We start from the raw sequence: 23,484 nt of genomic DNA, 5'->3' as shown, positions 1-23,484 counted from the left end.
TGCTCAACTTGCTCATACTAGTTCATTGGTAAACAGCATATCACTAATTTGGGTTCCAGGTAATTCGGGTATCGCCATTAATTGGACAATTGACAATCATGACTGTAGCTTCTTTCACTTTTGATCTACTACCCTCTAGCCTTTATGTGGAGGACATTCGTTCTCTTTACTCCCGCCATTTCAAGGAAAATATCCGCAATGCTCTTTTCTTATCTATTCTTGAGTTTAGCTCCTTCTATAACTGCTGCCAGAACTTCTCTTTTTTTTCGAGAGTAGAAGGTTGGAATGCTTGTTTAACAAACTCATTTGCAATAGAGCTCCCTTGAATGATTACCTCCATCGTATTAGGAAAGTGGCTAACCCTCTTTGTCTACAATGCAATGTACCTGAAACATCCTCTCACTTTTTGTTTTCTTGTATCAGGTTCTCCCAGGTTCGTTTCTCAACCTTTTCTCTTTCCCCTCCAGTTAGTTGTTGCTCCGAATTCTGTTCAGGCAAGCCTGAGAGTATTATCTATAGCTTTGAGAAGTTTGTTACCCTCAGTCAACGTTTCTCGTGAGTTTGTTTTTTTCTCTTTTTTTCCTCTCTTCTCTCGTTTGGTTTTTGTTTCTTTTTCTGTCTTGGTTGTTTGGTTCAGTTTTGTTACCACTCACACTCAGTCATCCAGGGACTCCATGTCATCATTTTAAAGCGGCTTAGCAGCGTCCTCGAAGCCTGAAGACTTCTCCTTTATCTCATATAACATCTCAATCTGCGTTTGTTCGTCTGGTTTGTGTTTTTTTTTCTTCATTTCCTTCTCAAGAAGAGAGAAGAATGGAAAATGTTGGAATTTCTACGTTCTCTGTGTTTATGGCAGCTTTTCTGTTAGTATATGTTTTATGACATGTTCTATGCTTTTTGGAATTCTTTTCTCAAACAGGGGATGGCCCGAAGGCACAAACCCTGTATAATTGAAGAAGATTCCGTCATTCCGCTGCATTCAAAGCCGCTTGAAAGGTGAATGTAGCTTGTCTACCAGGGAGAGATTGTGAATAGATGTTAAAAAGATGGTGAATATTTTCATCTATGTGCCAAATTCTATGAGAGCATTGGAACGTGAGTACCTGTTCACTCTATTTGTAAATGGGTGACTTGTATCCCCGATGGCAGTATAAAATTAATCTCGGAACCGGTACAGTAAAATTTGGAAATTGATCAAATTAAGAAATCTAATCATTTATAGTTACCGTGTTAAAGGTAAATAAATCACAGGTAGAATAATATTTTGGTTACAATGTCTTGTTTACTATTATGGAATAAAGTGGGAGAGATTTTGAATAATTTCTGTATAATGCCTCTTGTACTTGAATTTCTTCAAATTACCATAACTTCAAAAATTTCGTATCATTTGGCAAGGGCGTAGCGGGGGGGGGGGGGTTAACTTGGGGGAATTTCTTACCGTAATGTGAGAAACTGACCGAAAAAAAGGAAAAAGATGGCCAAATCTATTGTTCTATCACTGTTCCCCCCGAAATGAAAGTGGTACTCCCCAACGAAATTTCTGGCTATGCCCCTGTCATTTGGTATACTTTGTTTTATACTTTATGTTGGTTGCTATGAAGTTAGTGAATATGCAGGAAATTAATAAGGGTTATTCGGAAAAAATTGGATTTCGTGAACTGGAAAACCCGGAAGTACACTCTCTGTAACTCGACACCCCAAAAGTATCCACAAATGTGTTGACTTACGTGGATGTCAAGTTAGCAGGGTTACACTCTAAATTTTTGTATGATCTTTCTTGTGTACGTAATTATATACATTCCAACAATTCCATTAAATAAAATATTAATTCTCATTGATTTTAATTCAGGGTTGTTTCATAGCAGAATCAGCACTTATAAAAAAAATTTACCTCATGAAAAATAGTCAAGAGTATTTTTCTTTCTGAAGAAAACAAATTCTACATTATTCAGTTTGTCCTGCAATTGTTCGGCTTTTTCTTGAGTACGTATATCACATCTACAGCTCTTAATACATCATGGCGAGATAGTGCAGGTGGTACTTCATCTGAACTTTTGATTCTATTTCTTTAAAACATAAAGCACTTTGGTTGATTGATTCTAGAATATCGTCATCTAAAAGTCCTGAAGTTACAAGATCAGAGTCAATGTACACAAATTCATCCTAAATAGAATCACCCGTAGCACTATTTATACTTTCTTCACGCGTAATTTGAGAGGAATCTTTGCAGAAATTATCATTTTACACAAAGACGTGGGGGGAAAAAACCAACACATGATGGGAGCAGTTCCAAATCGTGGCACTCATGACCGAGACTTCCATGCAGAATCGATCATTTCAACAGCATCTGAAACAAATTTTTGCTTCCATTCCAACATTTTCAAATTCCCAAATTTTTTTAGCCTGCGGTTTTCTGTAAAAAGTTTTCATTTTAGAATCGAATTCCTTGATCATAGTGGTTGTGAAATCGCTGTTGAATTAGGTGATAAAAAACAGAATTTTGTTGCTGAAAGTGGGGCATTGTTATGCATTTATTTTTCCATTTATTATGCAAATGCCATGGTTTTGAAATTAAATTTTGGTTTAATAATCAATAACTTTTAGGGTTGGTAAGTTTTTACCATAGCTCGGAAAAAACTAGAGTGAAAAATGTCCTGACAAAAATTGGTTTTTGCCGAGCATAAAACAAATCTATACTTTCCATATTAATTTATGTCTAGTATCATATTAAAAAAAGATTGATGCAAAAGAATTGTATATTGTTATAACGACCCTTCACCTGTGGGAAAATATAAGATTTTTCCTACGGGTCATTGTAATGGAATGATCGCTATAACATGGGGGCATTATAATGAGCATCAACTGTATCTCTTTATTTATAAATTTATTTTCTATTAGATTATTGCTGAATATAACAGTATAAAGTTGATTTGGAAGAGTAGATGACTTTGTCTAAATAATACTAAAAAAATCAACGAATAAAGCAAATACCAGGAAATACTAAAAAATTTGTAATGCATTTTGACACGTTATGGGTGTTGTCTTCAGAGGATAAGAGTAACACGCTGACCGAATTTCCCACTTGAATTGAGTACCAAATCTTCAATCTCGGTTGCTCAGCGAAACGAAAAACTATCCGTCTGTTCAAGTCAAACGTCAGGGCGAGAATGCAGCGATGCACCTGCTTGTAAGCCTTTTGCAATAACCTAATTGGCTGCTTGCGAAGTGGAGCTATCCGATTGGTCTATTCAAATTTTCTTTAAATTCCTGCTCATAATGAATTTAAGCCATGGCGGTGATATCGGTGGTGTTGGTTTATTGTTGTTTACTAATTTATTTTTGAAGGCCTGGATGTATGTGCCTTTGTAAAAGTGTAAATCGGCTGTGGATTTCACTTTGTGAAAAACTCTTGCTTCCTGAAATTTGAATCTATGCTAGCAGTGAGCTAGCATATAGCACCTCTCGCTAGCAGTGAGCACCGATGGTCAGTTTTTCACATTCTTGATTTTTAATACAGCGAGCATGTATTAATTCATGTATGATCATGTCATCTAATCTAGTTTTTATGGGTCTCTGTTTGCCCTATGTACCTAAGCGGGCAATCACCACATGGAATATAATAAATGCCCCATTGTTTATTCTGTGGTATAGTATTTTTAGTGGGTTTGAAACAGAAGTTTTTAGTAGGCACTTCTATGGCTGAAAGGTTAAACTTTCTGAGAATTGGCTTGATCTTAAGTGAGACTATTGGATCGTATGATATAGCTACTTTCATTGAGTGGCTCTTCAATAACCATTTCCAAAGTGGTTTCTCTTGTTGGTTTCATGAATTTCTCTCAGCGTTTCGTACTTATGTCGTGAGAGCATTTAACATCTGCTCAGATCAAAACACATTAGACCGTGAACTTGAAACCATCAGAGCAATTGCTAAAGACGTGGTTCAACACCAAGATTGTTGACGAAATGAGTAAAAAATTCATGAAACCAGCAAGAGAAACCACTTTGGAAAATATTACTGAGAATCCACTCAATGAAAGTGTAGTTATACCATATGATCCAATAGTCTCATTTAAGATCAAGCCAATTCTTAAAAAGTTTAACCTTACAGTCATAGATGTGCCTACTAAAAAATTTTGTTTCAAACCCCCTAAAGGTGCTATACCACAGAATAAATAATGGGGCATTTATTATTCCATGTGGTGATTGTCTGCTTGGCTACATAGGACAGCCGCTGTGGTGGTCAAGTGATTATAGTAACGGACTCACGTCCAGAGGATCAGGGTTCGAACCCCACAGAGCAATGAAAATGGTCACAGTGGTGGTCGGCTGAAGTTGGTTTTCTGTGGTTTCCTACTTCGAGACGTGAATGTGAGTTGATCTCTCGGTTAAAAAGTCTTGCCACAGAGAGCAACAGGCCTACAACACTACAAATATTCAATCATTATATTTCACTCACAATTTGATAAAGATGGCAGCACTGAAAAATCAAACACATGCAGACTGATAGGTGCACACACTTTGTTCCAGGCTCTACCATGAAGCTGGGCTGGAAAAGATCTCGGCAACAGGTTCGGTAGCAGAGCTCCTGGCATTCATTCAGGCTACATAGGACAAATACGGAGACCCATAAAAACTAGATTAAATTAACATGCTCGCTGTGTTAAAAATCAAGAATGTGAAAAATCAACCATCGCCGCTCACTGCTGGCGAGAGAGCCATAGGTTCAAATTTCAGGAAGTAAGTTTTTCACAAAGTGAAATCTGCTGCCGATTTAGATTTCTATGAAGGCACATACTTCCGGGCCTTCAAAAATAAATTAGTAGACAACAAAATTTGAATAGACCAATCGGATATTTTCAAGCAGCCAATTAGGTTGTTGCAAACGACTTACACGCAGGTGCATCGCTTCATTCTTGCCCTGACGCTTGACTTGAACAGATGTATAGTTTTTTGTTCAGCTGAGCAACTGAGATTGAAAATTTGTACTCAACAAGTGGTAAACTCGGACAGCATGTTACTTTTATCCTCTGAAGATGACACCCATAGCGTGTCAAAATGCATTAGGAATTTTTTTAATATTTCCTGGTATTTGCCTTATTTGATGATTTTTTTTAGTAAATTTGATTGTTATGATTTCAAATCTCAGTTACATATAATACACATTGAGTCAAATTTTTTCCCTATAAAACCATTTTATAGGAAATAAACCATTTTATTTTTGCCAGTTTTTGACATTTTCCCCCTGGTTTTTATTAGTTTTTACCACTGTCCTAGCCAAAATACCATTTTGCCTGCAAAATGCCCAACCAAACTTTACTCTTCTCACTTGAAAATTTTCTATCAAGCTTCCCCAACCATTGTTCAAAAATCTCTGATGTCATCCATGCCTTTTTGTTGCAATCAGTCCACAGGAAAAGCTTTAACATTTTTAAAGCACTGCAGGTTTTTTGATTTTACAATAACTATGGTTTCAATTTTTCATAACCGTCTGAGTTTGCTGCCAAAAGAACTGTCAAATGATCTTTGTGTTTTTTACCTCCTTCACATTTTTCTCCTTTGAAGACGAGTTTAGTTACACAAAAGACAAAAAAATAAATGAATAAACCTGTCTCATCACAATTAAACACATCTGCATCTTTGTACCCTTCTATCATTTGAGCATATCTTCTAATTTTCAACAGTTTCATGAGATGCAGATATGCTCTCTCTACAAACTTTCTGAAAAACAATGCCATGGCACTCTGAATCGGGTCAACCATCCACTGCTCACAATGAAATCACCTTCATTGATACTTTTTGTAAAATATTTTGCTTTCTCTTGAATTATTAGTCCTGGTAATAAATGGGATTGAGTGAGATCGATCGAATTTGAACAACAAAAGAGTTGTTTCTTCTACATTGGTAAAGTCTGATTTTCTTACACGTTTTCTGCTTGGCTCATAAGAAGATTCAAATGCTGGTAAAATGTTTTCCTTGTTTTTAGCAAATGTTGAAATAGTGTTCTGTGCCACTCTCCATGTTCTTTGGCGAGAGAATTCTGAGTTTTACCCGATTATAGTTTTTTTAAATTTCAGCTTTTGATTTTAAAGTATTAAGTTTGCGTTGAGCCATTGCATTCATGGTCATCGATACTCACGATGAAAATCAAAAGACATATTCAGCGTCTAACCAGGCTTTAGCTCTTTTTATTTACTCCTTTTCCAAGAAACTGAGTTCCGCTGAAAACATTCTTCGCAACAGACGATATCAAAACTCTCAATAGATAATTTTATCTCAATAGATAAAGATTTTTATCCATATTGGATGTTGACAACATCCACACTTTTTTTTCAACCAGGAAAAGAATGAAAGACCTTTCCTGGAAACTCCACTAAAATGATAAGCTGGCCAACAGGTTTAAAACATTGATTCTTCATATGTACAGCCCTCTGCCCCCAATGCATAAAATGGACACATCATAGAGAAAAGAATGAAACAAAGGATTGTTAAAACACCCACATACAGTGTCAAAAAAATTCTTAGGTGGTAAAGGAGGAAAAATTGTCGACTTAAGCCAAGTTAGGCCAAATATGTATCTAGTTAGTTTTCTTTATATTGAAATTGGTATTGTGCCAACCAAGAGAATAATAGATGTCGAGTTATCCACCTGTCGAGTTATCGAGATTCCACTGTATATACATATATACATACACATTAGATCAGTCTTATTCATAATTGATGATGGGTGGGAGGGCATATCACACTGTCCCAAAATTGGTTTTTATTTATCTTTGTCATCAGCAGATCTGTGTCTCTCATTTCAACAAGTCCATAAATTTATTCAAAATTTTTACTGGTCCGCAGGTGTAAAAAGATTGAAGCATACTCTTTTAAGGGCTTTTTTAATTGGACCTTTTCTGGGGTTCCCTGTTCATTAAGATGCCAATGGCTATAGGAGTGTATTTATAGTGCAAGCCTATGCTGCTGCCTTGTTGTAAGTCAAGCTCTTTTGTACAATTCTGAAAATATTCAAGCCTTCAATATAAAATAAACAAATTCCACTGGCACTTTATCTTTGAAAAGAATCATGGTTTGTGTGAGGGAGACAGTTTGAGAATAATATTTTAGTCTGTATGATTTCTTATGCAAAAGGTCCAATTTGATATTTATGCGTTTTGGATTATATGAGCATATTTGTGGCCTGAACAATGCTTGCAAACCGAAGTACCACTTTTTATTATATGTCTGTGAAAGTTGTTTCTATTGTTTTGTTATAGCATGTTTATATTTTTAATTACTCAAGTAACAGCTTTTGAGGAAATGGATTTGAGCAAATACACAAATGGTTGAATCTCCCGTGTTCAAATTTCATGGTAACATTACATTCTCCCAAAGCCATGTCACTGACAGACCACTCAATCAGGGTTGGTAAAAAAAGTTTTTTTTTTGTTTTAAATAGTATTAACGTTAAAAACAATGAAATTTCTGAAAAATCATTCAAACTTCCAATAATTAACTAAAATAAAATGTTTATTTTATTAATGTAATTAACACTATTCCCATGCTAATTAATCAATAAATATTTATTACATTTTAACAAAAACCAACTTTTGCTATTTAATTATTTTTTGCTTAACTCAATCAATTACTGTGTGTTTGAAAATTCTTTCAATGTTGTTATTAATCATATAATATATAAAGGTTTTTCTCCAGTTGCTTTCAGTATACTTAATTAGGAAGCTATTTTGCAAAAAGTAATAAAAATTAGGTGAATATAATGTATTTAATGAAGCATAAATAATGCAGATTAATTAGCAATGATTTACGATATGCAGGGTGATTATAACTAAGGTTTTGATTTCAAAACACTAAAAAAAGAACGATTGTCAGAATGACTTGAAAATTATTAGTCTTCAATTTTATTTGATAAAGGGGAAAAAATACTTAATGTAAAATTAATGACATCAAACATGTGGGAAATTTTCTCGCAGAATGGAAACGATAGCCAGTCATGGCAGAATGATAGCTTAATTATAGCATTACACAATTTCATAATTCATGGAAACATCACAAAAAACAAAGTAATTGAACAAATAACTACAACTTACTTAAGAAATGTTAAATATGTTGTCCACCGCATGTTCTGGCTATGAGGTTGAAAGCACAAAAATTCTTGTTCAACAACAGAATCGGAGTATGCCATGGTCATAATGTGGATGTGCTTGTAATTCAGCTTTATTAAACCAAACGCTCGTCCCCCCCACCCCGTTAATATTCCTTGCTGGAGATTGCAATTCACCAAAGTTTGCAATCTGACCACTGTTTATAACATTTTGAGGTACCATGGGTCTTCAGCAGCTGCTTTGCTGGTATTGCAATGTGCATCTTGATATAAGTTCTATCCACACACTGATGCTGTGGAAGTGCCGAAATGATGTGGTTGCACAAAATAGATTATACTGCTGGCCAAGTACAGCATCATCTACTTGCACATTTTGCAGTTTTTTTCTTTTGCGAAAGAAACTTCCATTGCTTGAGGAGTATCCATGTAAATTTTCAAGTCATTCTGATCAGTACTTATTGTATAGTTTTGGAATCAAAACTTAAATTATAATCACGCTGTATATAGCTGATTATTTTTCATAAATCTGTTACTACTATACAGTAGAACCTTGATTAACTAGGCTTAACAGTGTGTGTGTGTGTGTGAAAGTATAAAAAAAACAACTAGGCCCTATTGAATATTAAGACTGGGAGATATACAGTAGGAGATGTGCTACTTCTTATGGGAATGAAAATGTATGTGAGGTAATGTAACAACTAGTACACTAGTCTTTGGCCTTTAAGGACAGCTGGTCTTTATTGGATTACAGGACCACCTGCCCCTAGCATGATGGTGTCACTATTGTAGCTGCTTCTTTGTGAAGGGAAAAAGAAACACTGAGATAATACACCACTACATTTAGATGTGTGATGCAATCCTTATTCATGAATTTGATAAAGATAGAGCATCAGAATGTAGCCAAAGGTTAGAAAATGTTGTAAGAATGAGAAATTTTGGCTTTTATATATAATTTTAAATGACTAAGATACTTCATATGAAAAATATATATATATTCTGGCCACTTTTATGAGACTTTTTGAAAAAAAACCACTTATAAAATCTTATGTCATTTAAAGATATACCATCAGAATGTACCCCAAGGATATAAAATGTAAAAATGAAACATTTTGGCTAATAATGAACCAATATGATATTTTTCAAGGAAAAAAATTATATTTAGGCAACTTTTATTTGATTTTTTGAAAAAAACCAAAGTGGGTTTTTTTAAAAAAAACCACATGGTTTAAACCAAACAACCCTGCACTCAATAGAGCTAATTATTTTTGCAAGTAAAAATAAGACTTTCAATCCCACCCCGAATACCAAAAAGAAAACATTTATGAAAAATATAGGTAATGCAATTTTCGGAAAACCCCTTGGGACAGTGATCTGTTGTTGCCAAATCAGAAGTGTAAAGATAAACGCTTGAATCGTGTGGAAAGATAGAGAAGGTATTTGTTGACCTCTATATGGTGGCACCGCCAGACTGGTACTACAGTAGAATTTCTGGAAAATTTAATGTCTTTGAAAAAACAATGTGAGGAATAGAGAGAGTAGTCAGTGTTGTTGAGACTTTATCCTCAATTTGATATTGCGAATAATTGTGAATAGGGTGGACGGAATAGTTGACACTGTATTTTCTGTGATTAAATCTGACATCTTGAAAATTGCTTCATCCTCTGATCATTTCAAGGACTTGTGAGAAATTATCTGGAACAATTTGGTGTCAGAAGTGGGATAATTAAAGGACTTGAATGATGGGCATGGATGAGATGTGAGAACAGCTGAACCAGTTGATGACCGTTATAGGCCAAATGAAATTAGGCATCGTGGAAGAGATGAACAAATCTGCCGCCACAGTCAATCTATTGCTGGAGTAAAAGAAGATGTCACCGCTGTCAATACGTCCATCGCTGCCATCAAAGAGAAAATACCCACATCGATTGACGGGGTGAAGAAAGACATCTCGCCACATCGATCACAATGTTACAGTACTATTTTGGTACGGATATCATGGGGATATGGAACAAATAAAAGGTCTTCAATATTGCAAATGGAAAACTAAGACATGAAGGAAGACATATTTTACTTAAGAAATTATTATAAATGTATAGAGATTAAACACATTTAACCATGTGATAGTCATATTAGTAAATTTTGTTCATCATTGGTATGAATGATTATTTTTCTCTAATTATCAAATTTATCTTCTGCAGAACAAGTGCAAACTGCATTTGGTTATCATCAACTTGATTTTGACCAAAGTACTACGCTTGATCTAAACTTGCTAATAGTGAACAAGTTGCAGCATAGGCTTTGCATGCCTTCAAGTGAGTATGAATGCCTTGTCTATACTTCATCCTTATTTGTGTAGAATGACTGAGTCATGATTTAGAAAAAAAAGAACAAATTTCATTGAAATAAATGTATATAATTGATGGCACTTTTGATTTTTGTCTCAGATTTGTGTATGCATCAATTCAACTTAAAATGCATAATGTCTAGAAGCCAGGCTGCAACCTAAATTTTCCTTTTTCATCTGCTAATTCAGAGAGTATCTAAATTAATTATTCCCAACTTGTGGCAGTGAGCCTAAGGTTAAAATTAATATGTTAACAGCCAGTGTAAAAAATTGAGAAGATGCGTTTGATTAATACAGTAAAACCTGTGTAAAATGGATACTATATGAGACGGAAACCTGTCTTGAATGGAATCAAAAGATGTTTTGTATAATATAATATTGTATAATTGTATAGTATAATGTTGTATAGATAAAATTGTATTTGTATAGATAAAATTGTATTTGTATAGATAAAATTGTATTTGTATAGATAAAATTGTATTTGTATAGATAAAATTGTATTTGTATAGATAAAATTGTATTTGTATAGTCTGTTTGATGATTAGTGCTTTGATGTGCACCTTCATAAAATGGAAATCTGTCTAAAATTTAACATTATTTTAGTCTCCCAAGGTCCCTTTTGGTACAAGTGTCACTGTATCAAGACTTGATTTCTTTTTCTGATGACACGAAATTCCAAACTTATTTAGAAAACAAAAATTGCATTAATTTCAGTATTTATATCATGAATTTATTTTTCTAAAATCTCCCATTTTTGAGACAAAAAAATTAGTTTGATTTTTCTATTTTCATTTACAATCTTCTTATAGACATAAGTTAATCCAAAAAACATACAAGAAAGAGTTTTTTTGTGAATTTCTCGATTGATGTCTCTAAACTGAAAAATCAGAAAGGGAAATAAAAGAAAAATAATGAAAATAAATCTGAATTTAGCTGGTGAAAGGTTAATGTTCTTCACATGGCCACTGGATATCAGAGACAAACTAACTTATCATATGACAACAGATATCGTAGAGTGGAGACTAAGATTATATAGTATACTTTGGTCATTACTTGTTTTTTTATTTGTGAACACTTTTTGCATGTGGAAGGAAAAAACATGTTTATAAAGGAGTTCGTGAAAATCACAGCTTAACGAATAAAAAAAATTGTGAAATTTCAAAGATACTATAGAAAAGTTTTATTCTGAGAAAAATTGTCTAAAAATAATAAATTTTTTTATCTTTCCCATTAATCAGTGGGCCCTTCCAATGTATAAATATGCTGACATAATTTTTGGTAATTTTGTTATCCTCAGGCTCAATAATCAAACAGAAAAACGTCAGTTGTCTATATCAATTTTTTAGTTGCCAGTATTTAGTGACCTGGGATTTCTCAAGCTCTGCATCTCGTCATAACAAAAGTATGTGTTTTGAATTTGCATTATAGATCCTTTATTATAATGTTGGGCACAATAAGCAGTGGACTGTATTTGAAGGATTTTTTTCAATTCAAGCTATCAGGTGCACGAACAGGTGCATTTAAAAGTTAAACATTATTTAAATTATAAAATTAGACAATGTAAAACAGTTCCACGGAGGAATGCTACAGACACGTGCATGACAGGAAACTACTGAAGAATACAAAAAAGGGGGAAAAACACACACAACTATATATCCCAGCGATGCCGCTGTACTCTGATTTACCTGGGTCCTGAGACCCAGATTTTGCCAATAATCTGGGTCCTTTGGGAGTGAAAGTGGGTTCCTCTTGAAAAAAAAAAATTAAGTATTGTCTCCCCCCCCCAATTATTCACTGTTACCCCTGTGAATCAAATTTGTTTCTAAAAAGATGTTCAATTCAAAGCTTTATTGAATTATTGGAAAGATTGTAAAAGTAAAGTAGTTTTCACCTCAAAATTTAATTTTTTGAATGTTTCCAGATTTGAAATGCACTGTTAAAAAAACAAAAAGGTTTTTTTTTTCTCCATCTAGAATAGAAGTGCTTGAGGATTTCTATCAGCTTTGTAAATTAACTTCTAATCACTGAGTAAACAGAGATTTTGAAAATATCTATTTACTCTTATATAGCTGTTGAGTTTGTTATAGTGCAAGTTTTATGAATTTAATTTAGTTTTGAAGTTAAGACATCATAACCCTGATACAAATTTAGTTAGCTTAATCTTAAGCTAATGATGTATATGAGAATTATTATTATGAATTCACTTTTGATTTCAAGTTATGCATCATCTTTTTCAGATTCTTCATATGATGTTTATGAGATACATATGCTTGAAAAACTACAGGCTATGATACAGGAGGGTAACATGTTTATACTCTCAGTTGAAAAAAGAGAAAAGGATCTTTTACAGCTGGTTTTTTTTTTCAGTATCTGTTTTTACTTTGTTCTTTGTCGTTCCCTTCTAGCTTTTGATTTGTTAAATATTTCAGCTTTACTTTCATTTATAGAAATGTTAAATAATTACCTCAACTTCCCTTTTCTTTCCCCCCTTCATCTTTTACATTATTTCTGTTCATGTATTTTCACTGCAATTTCTGATTTTATTGCTTTCAGAAGTTATGGCTATGATGACCTCTTCTTTAATTTCTTCCAGACCTCTTCTTTAATTTCTTCCAGACCTCTTCTTTAATTTCTTCCAGACCTCTTCTTTAATTTTTCTAAGCTTTGCCATTTTTTGGTAATTTCTTGATGGTCTGAGAATACTTTACTTTTCTCATTTCCTTTTTTATCTATCTTTGATTTTTTTCTTATTTTCTGCTTTATATTTTCTCATTTTTTTCTTCATCTTTTCTGCATTTGTTCTTTAAATCTATTTAATTTTTCCAATTTTCTTCATCGCTCTTTTGAGAAAAGAGAAAAATAAGAATAAATAAGACTAAGAACAAAGCAAGAAAAGGTGAAGAAAATTAGACAAATCACTGTCTTCTTCATCTTTCTTTGACTTCCCTTCTAGTTATTATTTCTTGCTCATTATATATAATAATATATATCTGTTGTTATTATAGAACAAACAATCTCTCAGATAATTTTCCAGAGAGGAATTATCCTCATCTTCATCTCTCTCTGTCTTTCTACTTAATCTATAAAATTTTTTGCCATTTTTCACTTTAATATATCAACATAACTTTTTTTCAACCATCACTTCTACTGCACAATTTTTTAATTTTATTATCTTCATTATAATTTTAGTGTTTTTGGTTTATTTCTCCTACTTTCTCATTGTATTATATTCTATTTTTTAAATTAGATAGATATTTATTACTTGTTGCTTTCCCTATCAGCTTTAACAAATTTCATCGTACCATGGTCTTTTTATGCACAAATGAAAACTTTTAATAGTTACACAAGAACACATAATCATCAGATTGTGATAGGATTTTCAAAGATGTGCATCCCAAAGGAAATTTTAATTCGGAACCTTGAAACTGGTGGATGGTGCTTCAACTTACTCTGCTGCCAGGCTGTATCATCATGTCTTTATGTAACTTTTGTTCTTGTTCTGTTCAACTCTTTAAACAATTTAAAAGGTTAGTCCAATGTGCAAGAGTAATATCTGAAATAATATCTTTATACTGTATGTACTTGAATACTATGTGGATTAGGTTTTTACATAATTGCTGCCATTACCAAAGGTTGTACAATTTGATAAAATGAATATTATGCCATAACATGGCAAAAGGAGTAATAATAAATGTTTATTGCTCCTCCAAACATGTTTGTCCTTTTTTTTCCTCCCAATTGTGCCTTACGTGAGGCGCAAACTATCAAACAATGAAAATGTTCTTGAGAGTTTGTATCTTATTTTCATTTACTCTCATTTGAATTGATACTATTGTCTTTTTTTCCAGTCCTTTTATTTTTCTGAAGTTGACATTTTCACATCTGTGCATATTTGATGTACATTTTAAAAGTATTTATAAATGTTCGAATAAAATTGTTTTTTAAATCAATGTTCAAATATAATTTTACATTTTTAATGATTGTTTGCAAGTCAATATGGAAAGTTATGAATTCAAACAATAAAGTCAGAATTTGAATGTTTATCAGAATATAAAGCACCATTGAAAGCAGTGTTTGAATTAATGTCAATTTGAGGATGAGCTGTTTAGCTTGGAATTTGTTGTTTTATTTTTGTTTAAGTTCATCTTTTCCCTTTCTTTTGAATAAACACATTGTAGTATTAATCATTAATTTTGTTTTAATATTCGGTATATCATAAAATTATCAATTTCAGAGGGTGCTTCCAGCATGGAGTAAGATGTGTAAAAGTAACAGAAAAAGTAGTAAAGAATTTTTTTTTTTGTTGGTAGGGGGGGGGGGGTTATATAGCTTATGCATGTTCCAATACCCCTTCAAAAGTTCTTGCACACTTAAGGACAGCTAACAATCCAGAATCAATGGCTATAAACCTACCCACCTTGGACAGAGTAAGTCGCTGGGTGGCTTTTATCCCTGGAGGGACAGAGCCTGGGCCGCGACTGGTTTGTCGGGTGGATCATATCCAACAGTTGTATTTTAGCAAATTGCACATATGCAGTCTTTCCATTCCCGGTAGTTTAAAAAGAGTTGCTAATAGTTCTTCACAGCTGTGGTCACCCAGCCTACTGATGTTCTGGAGCGCCTTCCAGCAGCATTACCAGTGCACCACCGTTTGCTTTCTGCACTGGCCTATAATAACTTATCAATGAAAAGATTAAATACATTGGACAATAGTGAATTTGTGTCCGACATGAAAATATACAGTTATGAATGATTTTGACCTGCTTAACGGGAATATCGGCATAAAAATGTTTTATTGGCTCTCGTTTTATTAATAGTGAAATCATGGCTCCCACATCCTTGAGTAGGGCCCCTCTATAGTTAATTTTATGTTTAATAACATTGATACAGGGTGGTTATAAACTGACACTATATAAGACGTATGTAGTGCCCATTGTGATAGAGGTATTTTAATGAAACTTGGTAATATGGGATGTGGACCATGCGGAAAGGAAAGTTTCAATAAAAATAGTTTACTTTTTGACCACCAGGTGAAAAGTGACGCTTTTTATTGCATTTATCTTTTTTCCATGATCAAAATAACGTATATACAAAGTTTCAATGAAATACGTCCGTCACAACGGGCACTACATAAGTCAGTAATGTCAGCATAATTCAACTGATATTACTGGGCTTGATTATACTTACACTGCGACTTATGTAATGTCCATTATGGGGAATGTATTTCATTGAAACTTGGTATATATGTTATTTGGACCATGGGGGGAAAAAAAAAAAAAAAAATTTTCACCTGGTGGTCAAAAAGCGAACTAATTTTTTTTATTGAAAAACTTTTTTGCATGGTCCACACAGGGTCGCAACTAGATGCATTGTGACACCCTCCCCCGTGTAATGTTGGAGAGGTTTCAGAATGAAATTACAGTCCCTTGAGTCCAGCGCCTGGGGCACGAGACCCTCTTGCTCTCCCCTAGTTGCTACCCTGGGGGTGAACTATCTCTGCAGTCCTTAGTAACTACTAGTCCTAATGAACTACCGGTCGGAGGACTGAAGCTAAGGACCGCTTCAACTACTAGTAGTTAAGAGGTACTATGTACTACCAGTCCTTAAGGTCACGTGACGTGAAACAGTAGTTAGAGGGGGAGAAAATTTTTGGTTTCGAGAGTAACAGATCTCTAACCAATCGGGATGCCGTTTGAAGCCTACAACTACTACTAATTATTTAACAATCGTTTTTCCGCAGTGGGTTGTGGCAGCGATTTCATGTTTACAAACAAACATGTTGTAAACAAACTTTTTTTTTCCGAAGGACTCGCCATACATTTTTTTGTCACCCGTGTTTTGCAATTTTTTTTACTCTAATATCGCTGGCTAGTTTAATTATTTTGTAACCGTATGAGGACGTTGCATTTTTCATCTTGGGACTTTTTTTTAGAATAAGATTCAGTATATAATAATAGTCAAAGTATTTTTCTTGTCCGAGCTCATGGACCCCACTTTTGGATGCTTGAAGAAGCGAGTATATGGGACCCCAGCTGCATATAAGTGGGTCGCATACTGATGAAATCAAAATTTGAAAAAAAAAATTCTTACAACAAAATGTAAGATTTTAAATTAAGGTTACCGGCACTAGTTGAGCCTATGGCCATAATGTGCCTTTTCGGGGCAGACTTTCCCTTTTTTTTTGAGGGGGGGGGGACTCTTCTTGAAAGGGTTATTATGCAAAATAATTATAGATTTTTGGGCCCCCTATTCACCTCGGGAGCCGTACTTGAGGCCCCAGCTGAATACTGTTTTTAATATTGAGTGCTACTTTTTTTTAAAAACCAATTTGTTAAATGATTTTTTATTATCCATTTTTATTCCTTTTAAATTCATTGAAACAACGAATTGCAAATTCTTTCTGGAGCAATTAAAATAATAAATTATTGATAATTTATAATTAAAAGAATTAACTGCCTTGCTGCGTATTGTAGTTCTGTATTTTAAACTATGGGTTTCTCCTCAGTATTAAAAAATATTATCAGAACATGATTCTCTATGAATGAGCACTTACCTGTTAATGCAAGTGAATACTTCAATATTTAAAAGATATATACTTCTATATTAAAGATCTTTCATCAATTTATCTGTTTCATATTTAGCTTCCAACAAATAACTTCACCTGATAACTTTCATTTGATCGTATATTTCATTTCAGTTGATTAGAAGATGAATGATTGATTGAAGTTGATTAATAGAAACATGAATTGAATAACAACTTGCACACATGATTTGTCATACAAAAACATTTTATTTCAAACATATATTCATAGAAAGTTATCATAATCACAATTTATTTGTTGTACTTTTCTTAGAAATCGCACCTTTCAAGAATATAATTTTTTGAGATTCATTAATTTTCATTTGCATCTTCAAATGTTGATTTACCTGAAATTAGAAAGAGGAAGAAAAAAACACCTTTATTATGCTTATCAATCTTTAAATGTACTGTATATTTGATTTCAAATTATAACAGTCTTTATTTGCATAAGTAGAGATAATTCGTGCACAATAGCACTTTGTTGACTCGCCACCATTTTATCACAGTAGGATCCAAAATGCATCAACTGTGTTTTACAAGGGAGGCCTGGCATTGCACACAGATGCACTTGTTCATGTCTAGATGTATTTACCTAGGGCTTCACAAATCTTAGGAGCCAACATTGCAAAAAAGAAAATCATACTGACACCTAAAATTTTCTATGCAGATCACAAAATATTTGGAGTTTATGTCTGCATCTTCCGATATGTGAAGATCATCACCAAGTGCTAAAAAAGTTGAATATAATTTGTTTTTACTTTGGATTATTTCTCCTAAAAATATGCTTGGCTGCCAAGAAATTTGGCCGGCACCTAAAATGTTTTTCAATTTTTCGAGCCATGGTTCTACCCTAAAATTTTGGTCAGACAGATGAAGTGAAAAAACCTATTGGCACGCAGCTAACTTCAAATTTTCACTTTACTTTCAGCTTCGCTCTAAAACACATCCTTAGCAACCTCTTGTGGATCAGGGAACCCTATTTAAATTAACATAGAAATTTTGCAGTGCTGTATGGTCTTACTAGTTAAAAAGTATAATATTATTTGTCGTCAAACATATTGTTTTAATATTTCCATTCACAAAATTTGCTCATCAGTAAATATAACACGTTTTTCAAAGAATTAATATTGCTTTTCAGTTAGCAAAGCTTCTAAAGGTTTTTTTTAACGTCCTCCCTCTCATTTATATAGCCAAGACAGGTTTTTCAACAGTATACATGTTTTTACTTGCACTGGTCAAATTTTGAGTGGTACAGGTAGCCATTAAGAAATCTATCTTAATTTGCTCAATTCAATTATGTCAAAAAGAGTTGTTCTTTCAATAGTATATGAAAAAATTATTATAAAGATAATTACTCATAGCAAGATATTTCTCGAGAGAAACCAATATGGTATGGACTAAAAACAATGCCACCTTTCCCCCTTGCTTATTTTGTTTTTGCACATATAAAATGTGTCGCTGAAATTACAATAATTTCAGAGGGAAGTATGTTTCTGTTGAGTTTTATATTGAGAAATATTCAAGTGATTGTACAGTTTACAATTTTTATGAATTTTCTCAACTTAAAATTGAATGTGTATAAATAGGTTATTTTATTCATGGTGCAATATAAATAAGACACTGAAATACAACATTTCTTAATAAACATGTGAATTTATGTAATACAGCCTCTCCAAAACGCTATTATAATTATGATCTGATACAACGTCAAAATTCTGTGGGTGGGATGGTGGTGTTAAATCGGGTTCGACTGTATTTGCTCCACTAGGGTTGTTGATACAAATGAAATCAGTGAAAATGATGATTGTTAAAATTTATGTCATTAAATCATGCATGGAAATATTTCATTTTACATGAAAATAATAATGGAAACTGTTGCTCAAAGTCAAATACAAAGAATTAAAATTACCTTTGTTTGCTCTGGGAGATTTGTTTGGTAACTTTGAAAACCTTCACATAACTTCGTAGCTGCCTACAGCCAATTTCCTGGGAAACAAAATTTTTCAAGAGTTAGAAAAGTCTCACAAATGTATATACAATATATATATATATCAGCTGTTTACTAACAACATCGTTAAAAAATAAATGCTTGTTAAAAGTTTAAATGTTAAAAGTTTCAGTTCCATAACATCTCAAAATGTTATATTTTAAAGTTCTTAAGTATTCGACATGGAAATATTTTTTCTGTCGTTACCCATACACACAAAATCAAAAACAATTTTTGGCAAAAAATTCAATTTGAACACACGCAGCAAGGCCATAACCCAAATACTGAAGTAGTAATATGTTTCAAACACTAATCTGCTTCCTTTCATTATAATATATATATACCTCAACACTAAAAACTGTGCGTGAAATTAAAACTTTGTTTTTTAGTCCCATTGTACGAACTTCATTTTTTATATCAACAAAACAATATAATGATTCCTTATTAAATATTCATCTCAGAGCGAGTTACAGAGTGCAATTTTTAAAGTAGTAGCATATGATTTTTTTCTGAAAATTTAACTTTCACTAAGTATTACAATATTGTTCATTTGAACAGTTCAAAATATCAAATCTATATTTTAATCCTTTACACTAAATTTAGTGCATGAGTTTTACAAAATTTAATATTTAACATTACTGCCAATTTTTACCATGCTTTATTTCAATTTCACCATTACTCATCACAAAAAAAAATTAATTAAAATTTTTGTCATTTAGGTGCTATAATTTATTATCAATGAATTGTATTTGTTATTATTTATTTACGCATGTGCTCAATTCATTTAGACATAATTTTTCATTAAAAAAAATTAATGTAGCAAAAAACATAGAATGTAAAATTTCAATCTGATACTATCGTAATAGAAGATTCATCTTTCATTCGCCATGTAAATATTTTCAATACAACCCAAAATATACATGGGCTATTTGATATTTTTCTAGCATTACCAAGTGGGATCCACTGCCCTATTGATTGCGTGACATTATGTCCATTTATATTTTTAAATAACGCATTTACCGAGCAAAAAAATATTAATAATATCTCTAACACTTTTCTTATATAGTTCGATAGCAATAAAATAATTCTTACCTCAGTAATGAACATGCTAGCACTTCGTCGTGGCTTCGATCGCCGATGTCAACATACACGTATGTATACTACAGCAGGTTTTGGAGGATATAACGATGAATCACTTCAACTTTGATGACACTGAAGATATAATCCAAGTTTTATCTGTCATTATTATCGTAAAAAATTTTTTTAATTCGAAAAAAAGCCATATTTCATCGCTAAATATCACAGCGAGAGCTCGCGGCCAGAGGCAAAATTTCCTCTTTTCCAAGATGGCCGCCATGAACTACTTTTCTTGCTGCTTTAGGACTGGTGCTAGGCAGTCCTTAGCAGCGGTCCTAAGTAACTACTAAAAAAAAGTCCTTAGCTTAGAGATAGTATCGAAAAGTCGAACTACTGGCCATCTAAGGACAAATCGGGGCTTAACTACTTTTTTTCGGCTAAGGACCGCAGAGATAGTTCACCCCCTGGGTCGATGTATACCAAGTTCCATCAAAATACCTCCATCTGTATATGGGCGCTGTATACGTCTGCCCGTGCCAGTGTCATCGTTGTGAGGAAAAGAAATGTTTGGGGGTCAGAATTTGTAATTTCTATGCCCCACATCCAATCACTATGCAGTATTTGTGAGCCAACCAGAAAGATTCTACGCCAAAATAGGATGCTATGTTTCAAAATGTGACAAACTTGCTAGGTAGTCTGAATGACGTTTATGGCAAACAGTGCTGCCTCAGCAGTGACTTGGAGGATCACTTCCAGGGATGGAGAACTACAAGCACACCAACAGTGCTCATGCTCACAGTCAAATCACAAATGTTGCGAAGCAAGAAGAAACTACGCCTTCTTTTAAGAGTTAAAGTGCTTGCTCCAAGCACCATTTAGGCTGATTTGCATATTAGGAAGAATTTCCCTCATTACACATTGCAGTAGCACAACCGAGAAGCATGTACGATGAAATGAGGAAGATGACGTCAGCCTCGGGAGACGTACAATCTAGGATCAGAGATCGTCGCAACATTTAATCGTAGAATTTCCTCGAAGGGAAAGGAAAAACATCCTTTTTCTCTCCTCTTCTGTTATCAGACTTTGAATGAAAGCTGACTCAGCTTACTGGCAGTTGATTGACAGGACGGAGGAAAGCACGTTATCACACACACACAGAAGAAAATTTCTATGGTATCTGGGCTCAGAGTTTCCAAAATAACAGTCTTAAGAACCAGAGATTTTTCAGATTTCCCAAAATAAAGCAGATCAAGTTGGACAAGACATCTCGGGACTGCCGCCATAGGCGGAGGTAGACTTCAAAGTCTGGTGGGGCACGGTCATTATTGCTGGGGAGTTATTTCAATTTATATATGCACATACATGCTTCCCCTATATCTCAGCGAATGATTGTCGCTGTAAGGGTTAAGAGACCCAATATTTTCTTTTGTGCCTGGGACCTCAACCAACCTTAATCTGCCTCTGAACACGTTGAAAAAAAAGTACGAAACACAGTGGGAATAAATCGAGAAGCTGTCCACACTTAGATTAAGACAACCATAATCTCTTTTATGGGCAGTGTATTATACAGGGTGTCCCAAATTGTTTGCGCAATGGATATCTCTGTAACCGTTGACTATCGAAGAATATTTTCAATTACAAAAAGCTCTCAAATGATGTGCAGTTACTTAAACTTAAAACCTCAAAATTCGGAGTCATATACATGAAAAAATAATTAACTTTTTAAACAGTCTTAGTATACCCAAAAACCAAATTAGAAAGTGGTTGCAGTCTCTTCCAATGCCAATTAAAAAATACCATGTTTCCAAGTGTTTCATTGAGATATTCAAATTCAAAAAATTGAGGAAAAACTGTGTTAAATGCGGGTATTTAGAGCTGTTTTTTCCCAATTTTCCTCCATTTTTAGAATTTGAATATCTCAGTGAATATTGCACTTAGATACATGGAATTTTCTTTGTTGGCCTCAAAAGAGATAGGGCAACAACTTTCTAATTCAGGTTTTGAATACACAGGGCTGTATAAAAAAAATTAATTTCTTTATTTTTCAGCAGGGGAAAAACAAGAGGATAAAACATTTTCTCAGAAGGGAGGGAGAAGAAATTAGAGCGGGTATGGCTTTGTTTTCAACAATGGAAAGGAAGGTGTCTCCTTTTTTTTCATGCATTTTACATATTTTTTTTTATCACACTTTTCATCCATTTACTCAGAAAGCAGGTTGACCAACATTATGATTCTAAGTATGTAAAATCTTACCTTTCCACTGATAAGACATTTTGCTCATGCATACTAAACTTTCTCTCAGTAGGGGAGCTGGAAGAAAATACAAATAAATATTGTTGATAAAGTTTTCTTTTTCTCTCCCAGAGGAGCTGAAAGAAATAATCTTCTATGGGAGAAAGTGAAGATCAACAACTGGAATGTGTGAATTTATCCCCTTTTAATTTTTTTTCTCTTCAGATTTTCCCTGAATTCTCCCAAATATTAAGAATTATGACATATATTTTCCACTTTCCCTGATTCTCCCTGACTTTCCAGGCTGCTGGGAACCCTGTCCGAGTTCCATGGAATCTCATGTCTCTATTGTGTATCTGACATTTTAAACACTAGAACCACGGAGTGGGTCAATTTGACCCAAATCAAACTTCGTTTTCCTTTATCTCGAAAACTTACAGGCAGATGTTAAACAAATTTCGTGACTTTTCATGATATCATATGAATATTAATTCACGAAAATTTTATTATCTTCCCATTTCGTGTTCCAGAGCTATACCTAGAACCATGGTTTGGGTCATTCTGACCCAACGTACTATTTTATAGGAAAAAAGGGTGTATAATTTTCTTGGAAGTCGTTACACCTTTATAAAAAGTATTTGTAAATGAAGATAGTGAGGAATAAAGGTCTTTCAAGGTCAAGGCCAATTCATTGTCAGAGCAGATTATCTTTTTTCAATGGAGGAATGGCAAGTAGAGCTAAATATTTTTTTTCCTTTGTAAACTTGAATATCTGGAATTCTGACGAGACTCAGTAAATATTTTGTCGGAGTAAAAGTTTCACTCTAGAAAAAACGTGTAGTTGAAATTTCTGTAAGCAAACGATGTCACAGAAAAAGAATAAAATTCTGGCTTGCACCAAGTAGGTTTTGAACGGATTTCCAAATCTTGGGAAGTATCAGCGTCCAATGAATCTCTCTCTTTCAGAGCACATAGTGATGCAACTGATCAAGTCATTTGAGAACAAGGGCAGAAATTCCTCAACCGACACTTTTTTTTCACTACACTGAAGCTGCTTCAAATGCTAAAAGTAAAAATATAAGTGCTTAGTAGAGACGGTGAAACGAAATCGAAGGGCAATATTATCTGATGCAATAAAGATAGCGAAACTACAGTTGTATAGA

At 33.6% G+C, this 23,484-nt stretch overlaps 1 protein-coding gene across 2 annotated transcripts; it reads left to right on the top strand.

The window, feature by feature from the left end:
* Positions 1–960: 960 nt before the first annotated feature.
* On the top strand, positions 961–14,395 carry LOC149067548 (uncharacterized). Of its 2 annotated transcripts, XR_016195335.1 has the most exons (5): positions 976–1,095; positions 7,283–7,403; positions 10,300–10,413; positions 11,743–11,847; positions 12,683–14,395. XR_016195335.1 is itself a non-coding variant. In XM_089252493.1 (4 exons), the coding sequence occupies exons 1-4, from the start codon at positions 1,047–1,049 to the stop codon at positions 13,072–13,074; spliced, it is 660 nt and encodes a 219-aa protein (XP_089108619.1). In that variant the 5' UTR covers positions 961–1,046; the 3' UTR covers positions 13,075–14,395. The 2 variants fall into 2 exon arrangements, 1 of the variants encoding a protein (XP_089108619.1); XM_089252493.1 differs by lacking the exon at positions 7,283–7,403 and having other exon boundaries at positions 961–1,095.
* Positions 14,396–23,484: the final 9,089 nt, after the last annotated feature.

This window comes from Pholcus phalangioides, unplaced genomic scaffold (genome assembly GCF_987345545.1).
Source record: "Pholcus phalangioides strain wild (caught in Gottingen) unplaced genomic scaffold, Ppha-v1.0 ptg000029l_1, whole genome shotgun sequence".
NCBI lineage: Eukaryota > Metazoa > Arthropoda > Arachnida > Araneae > Pholcidae > Pholcus > Pholcus phalangioides.
This window is presented reverse-complemented; position numbering and strand designations above follow the sequence as displayed.

Excerpts from the sequence above, each read along its gene's own strand:
- LOC149067548 (XM_089252493.1), top strand. The coding sequence starts at position 1,047 with ATGGTGAATATTTTCATCTATGTGCCAAATTCTATGAGAGCATTGGAA. Across the intron at positions 1,096-10,299 it reads TTCTATGAGAGCATTGGAAC|AACAAGTGCAAACTGCATTT; the intron begins GTGAGTACCTGT and ends TATCTTCTGCAG. Across the intron at positions 10,414-11,742 it reads TAGGCTTTGCATGCCTTCAA|GCTCAATAATCAAACAGAAA; the intron begins GTGAGTATGAAT and ends TGTTATCCTCAG.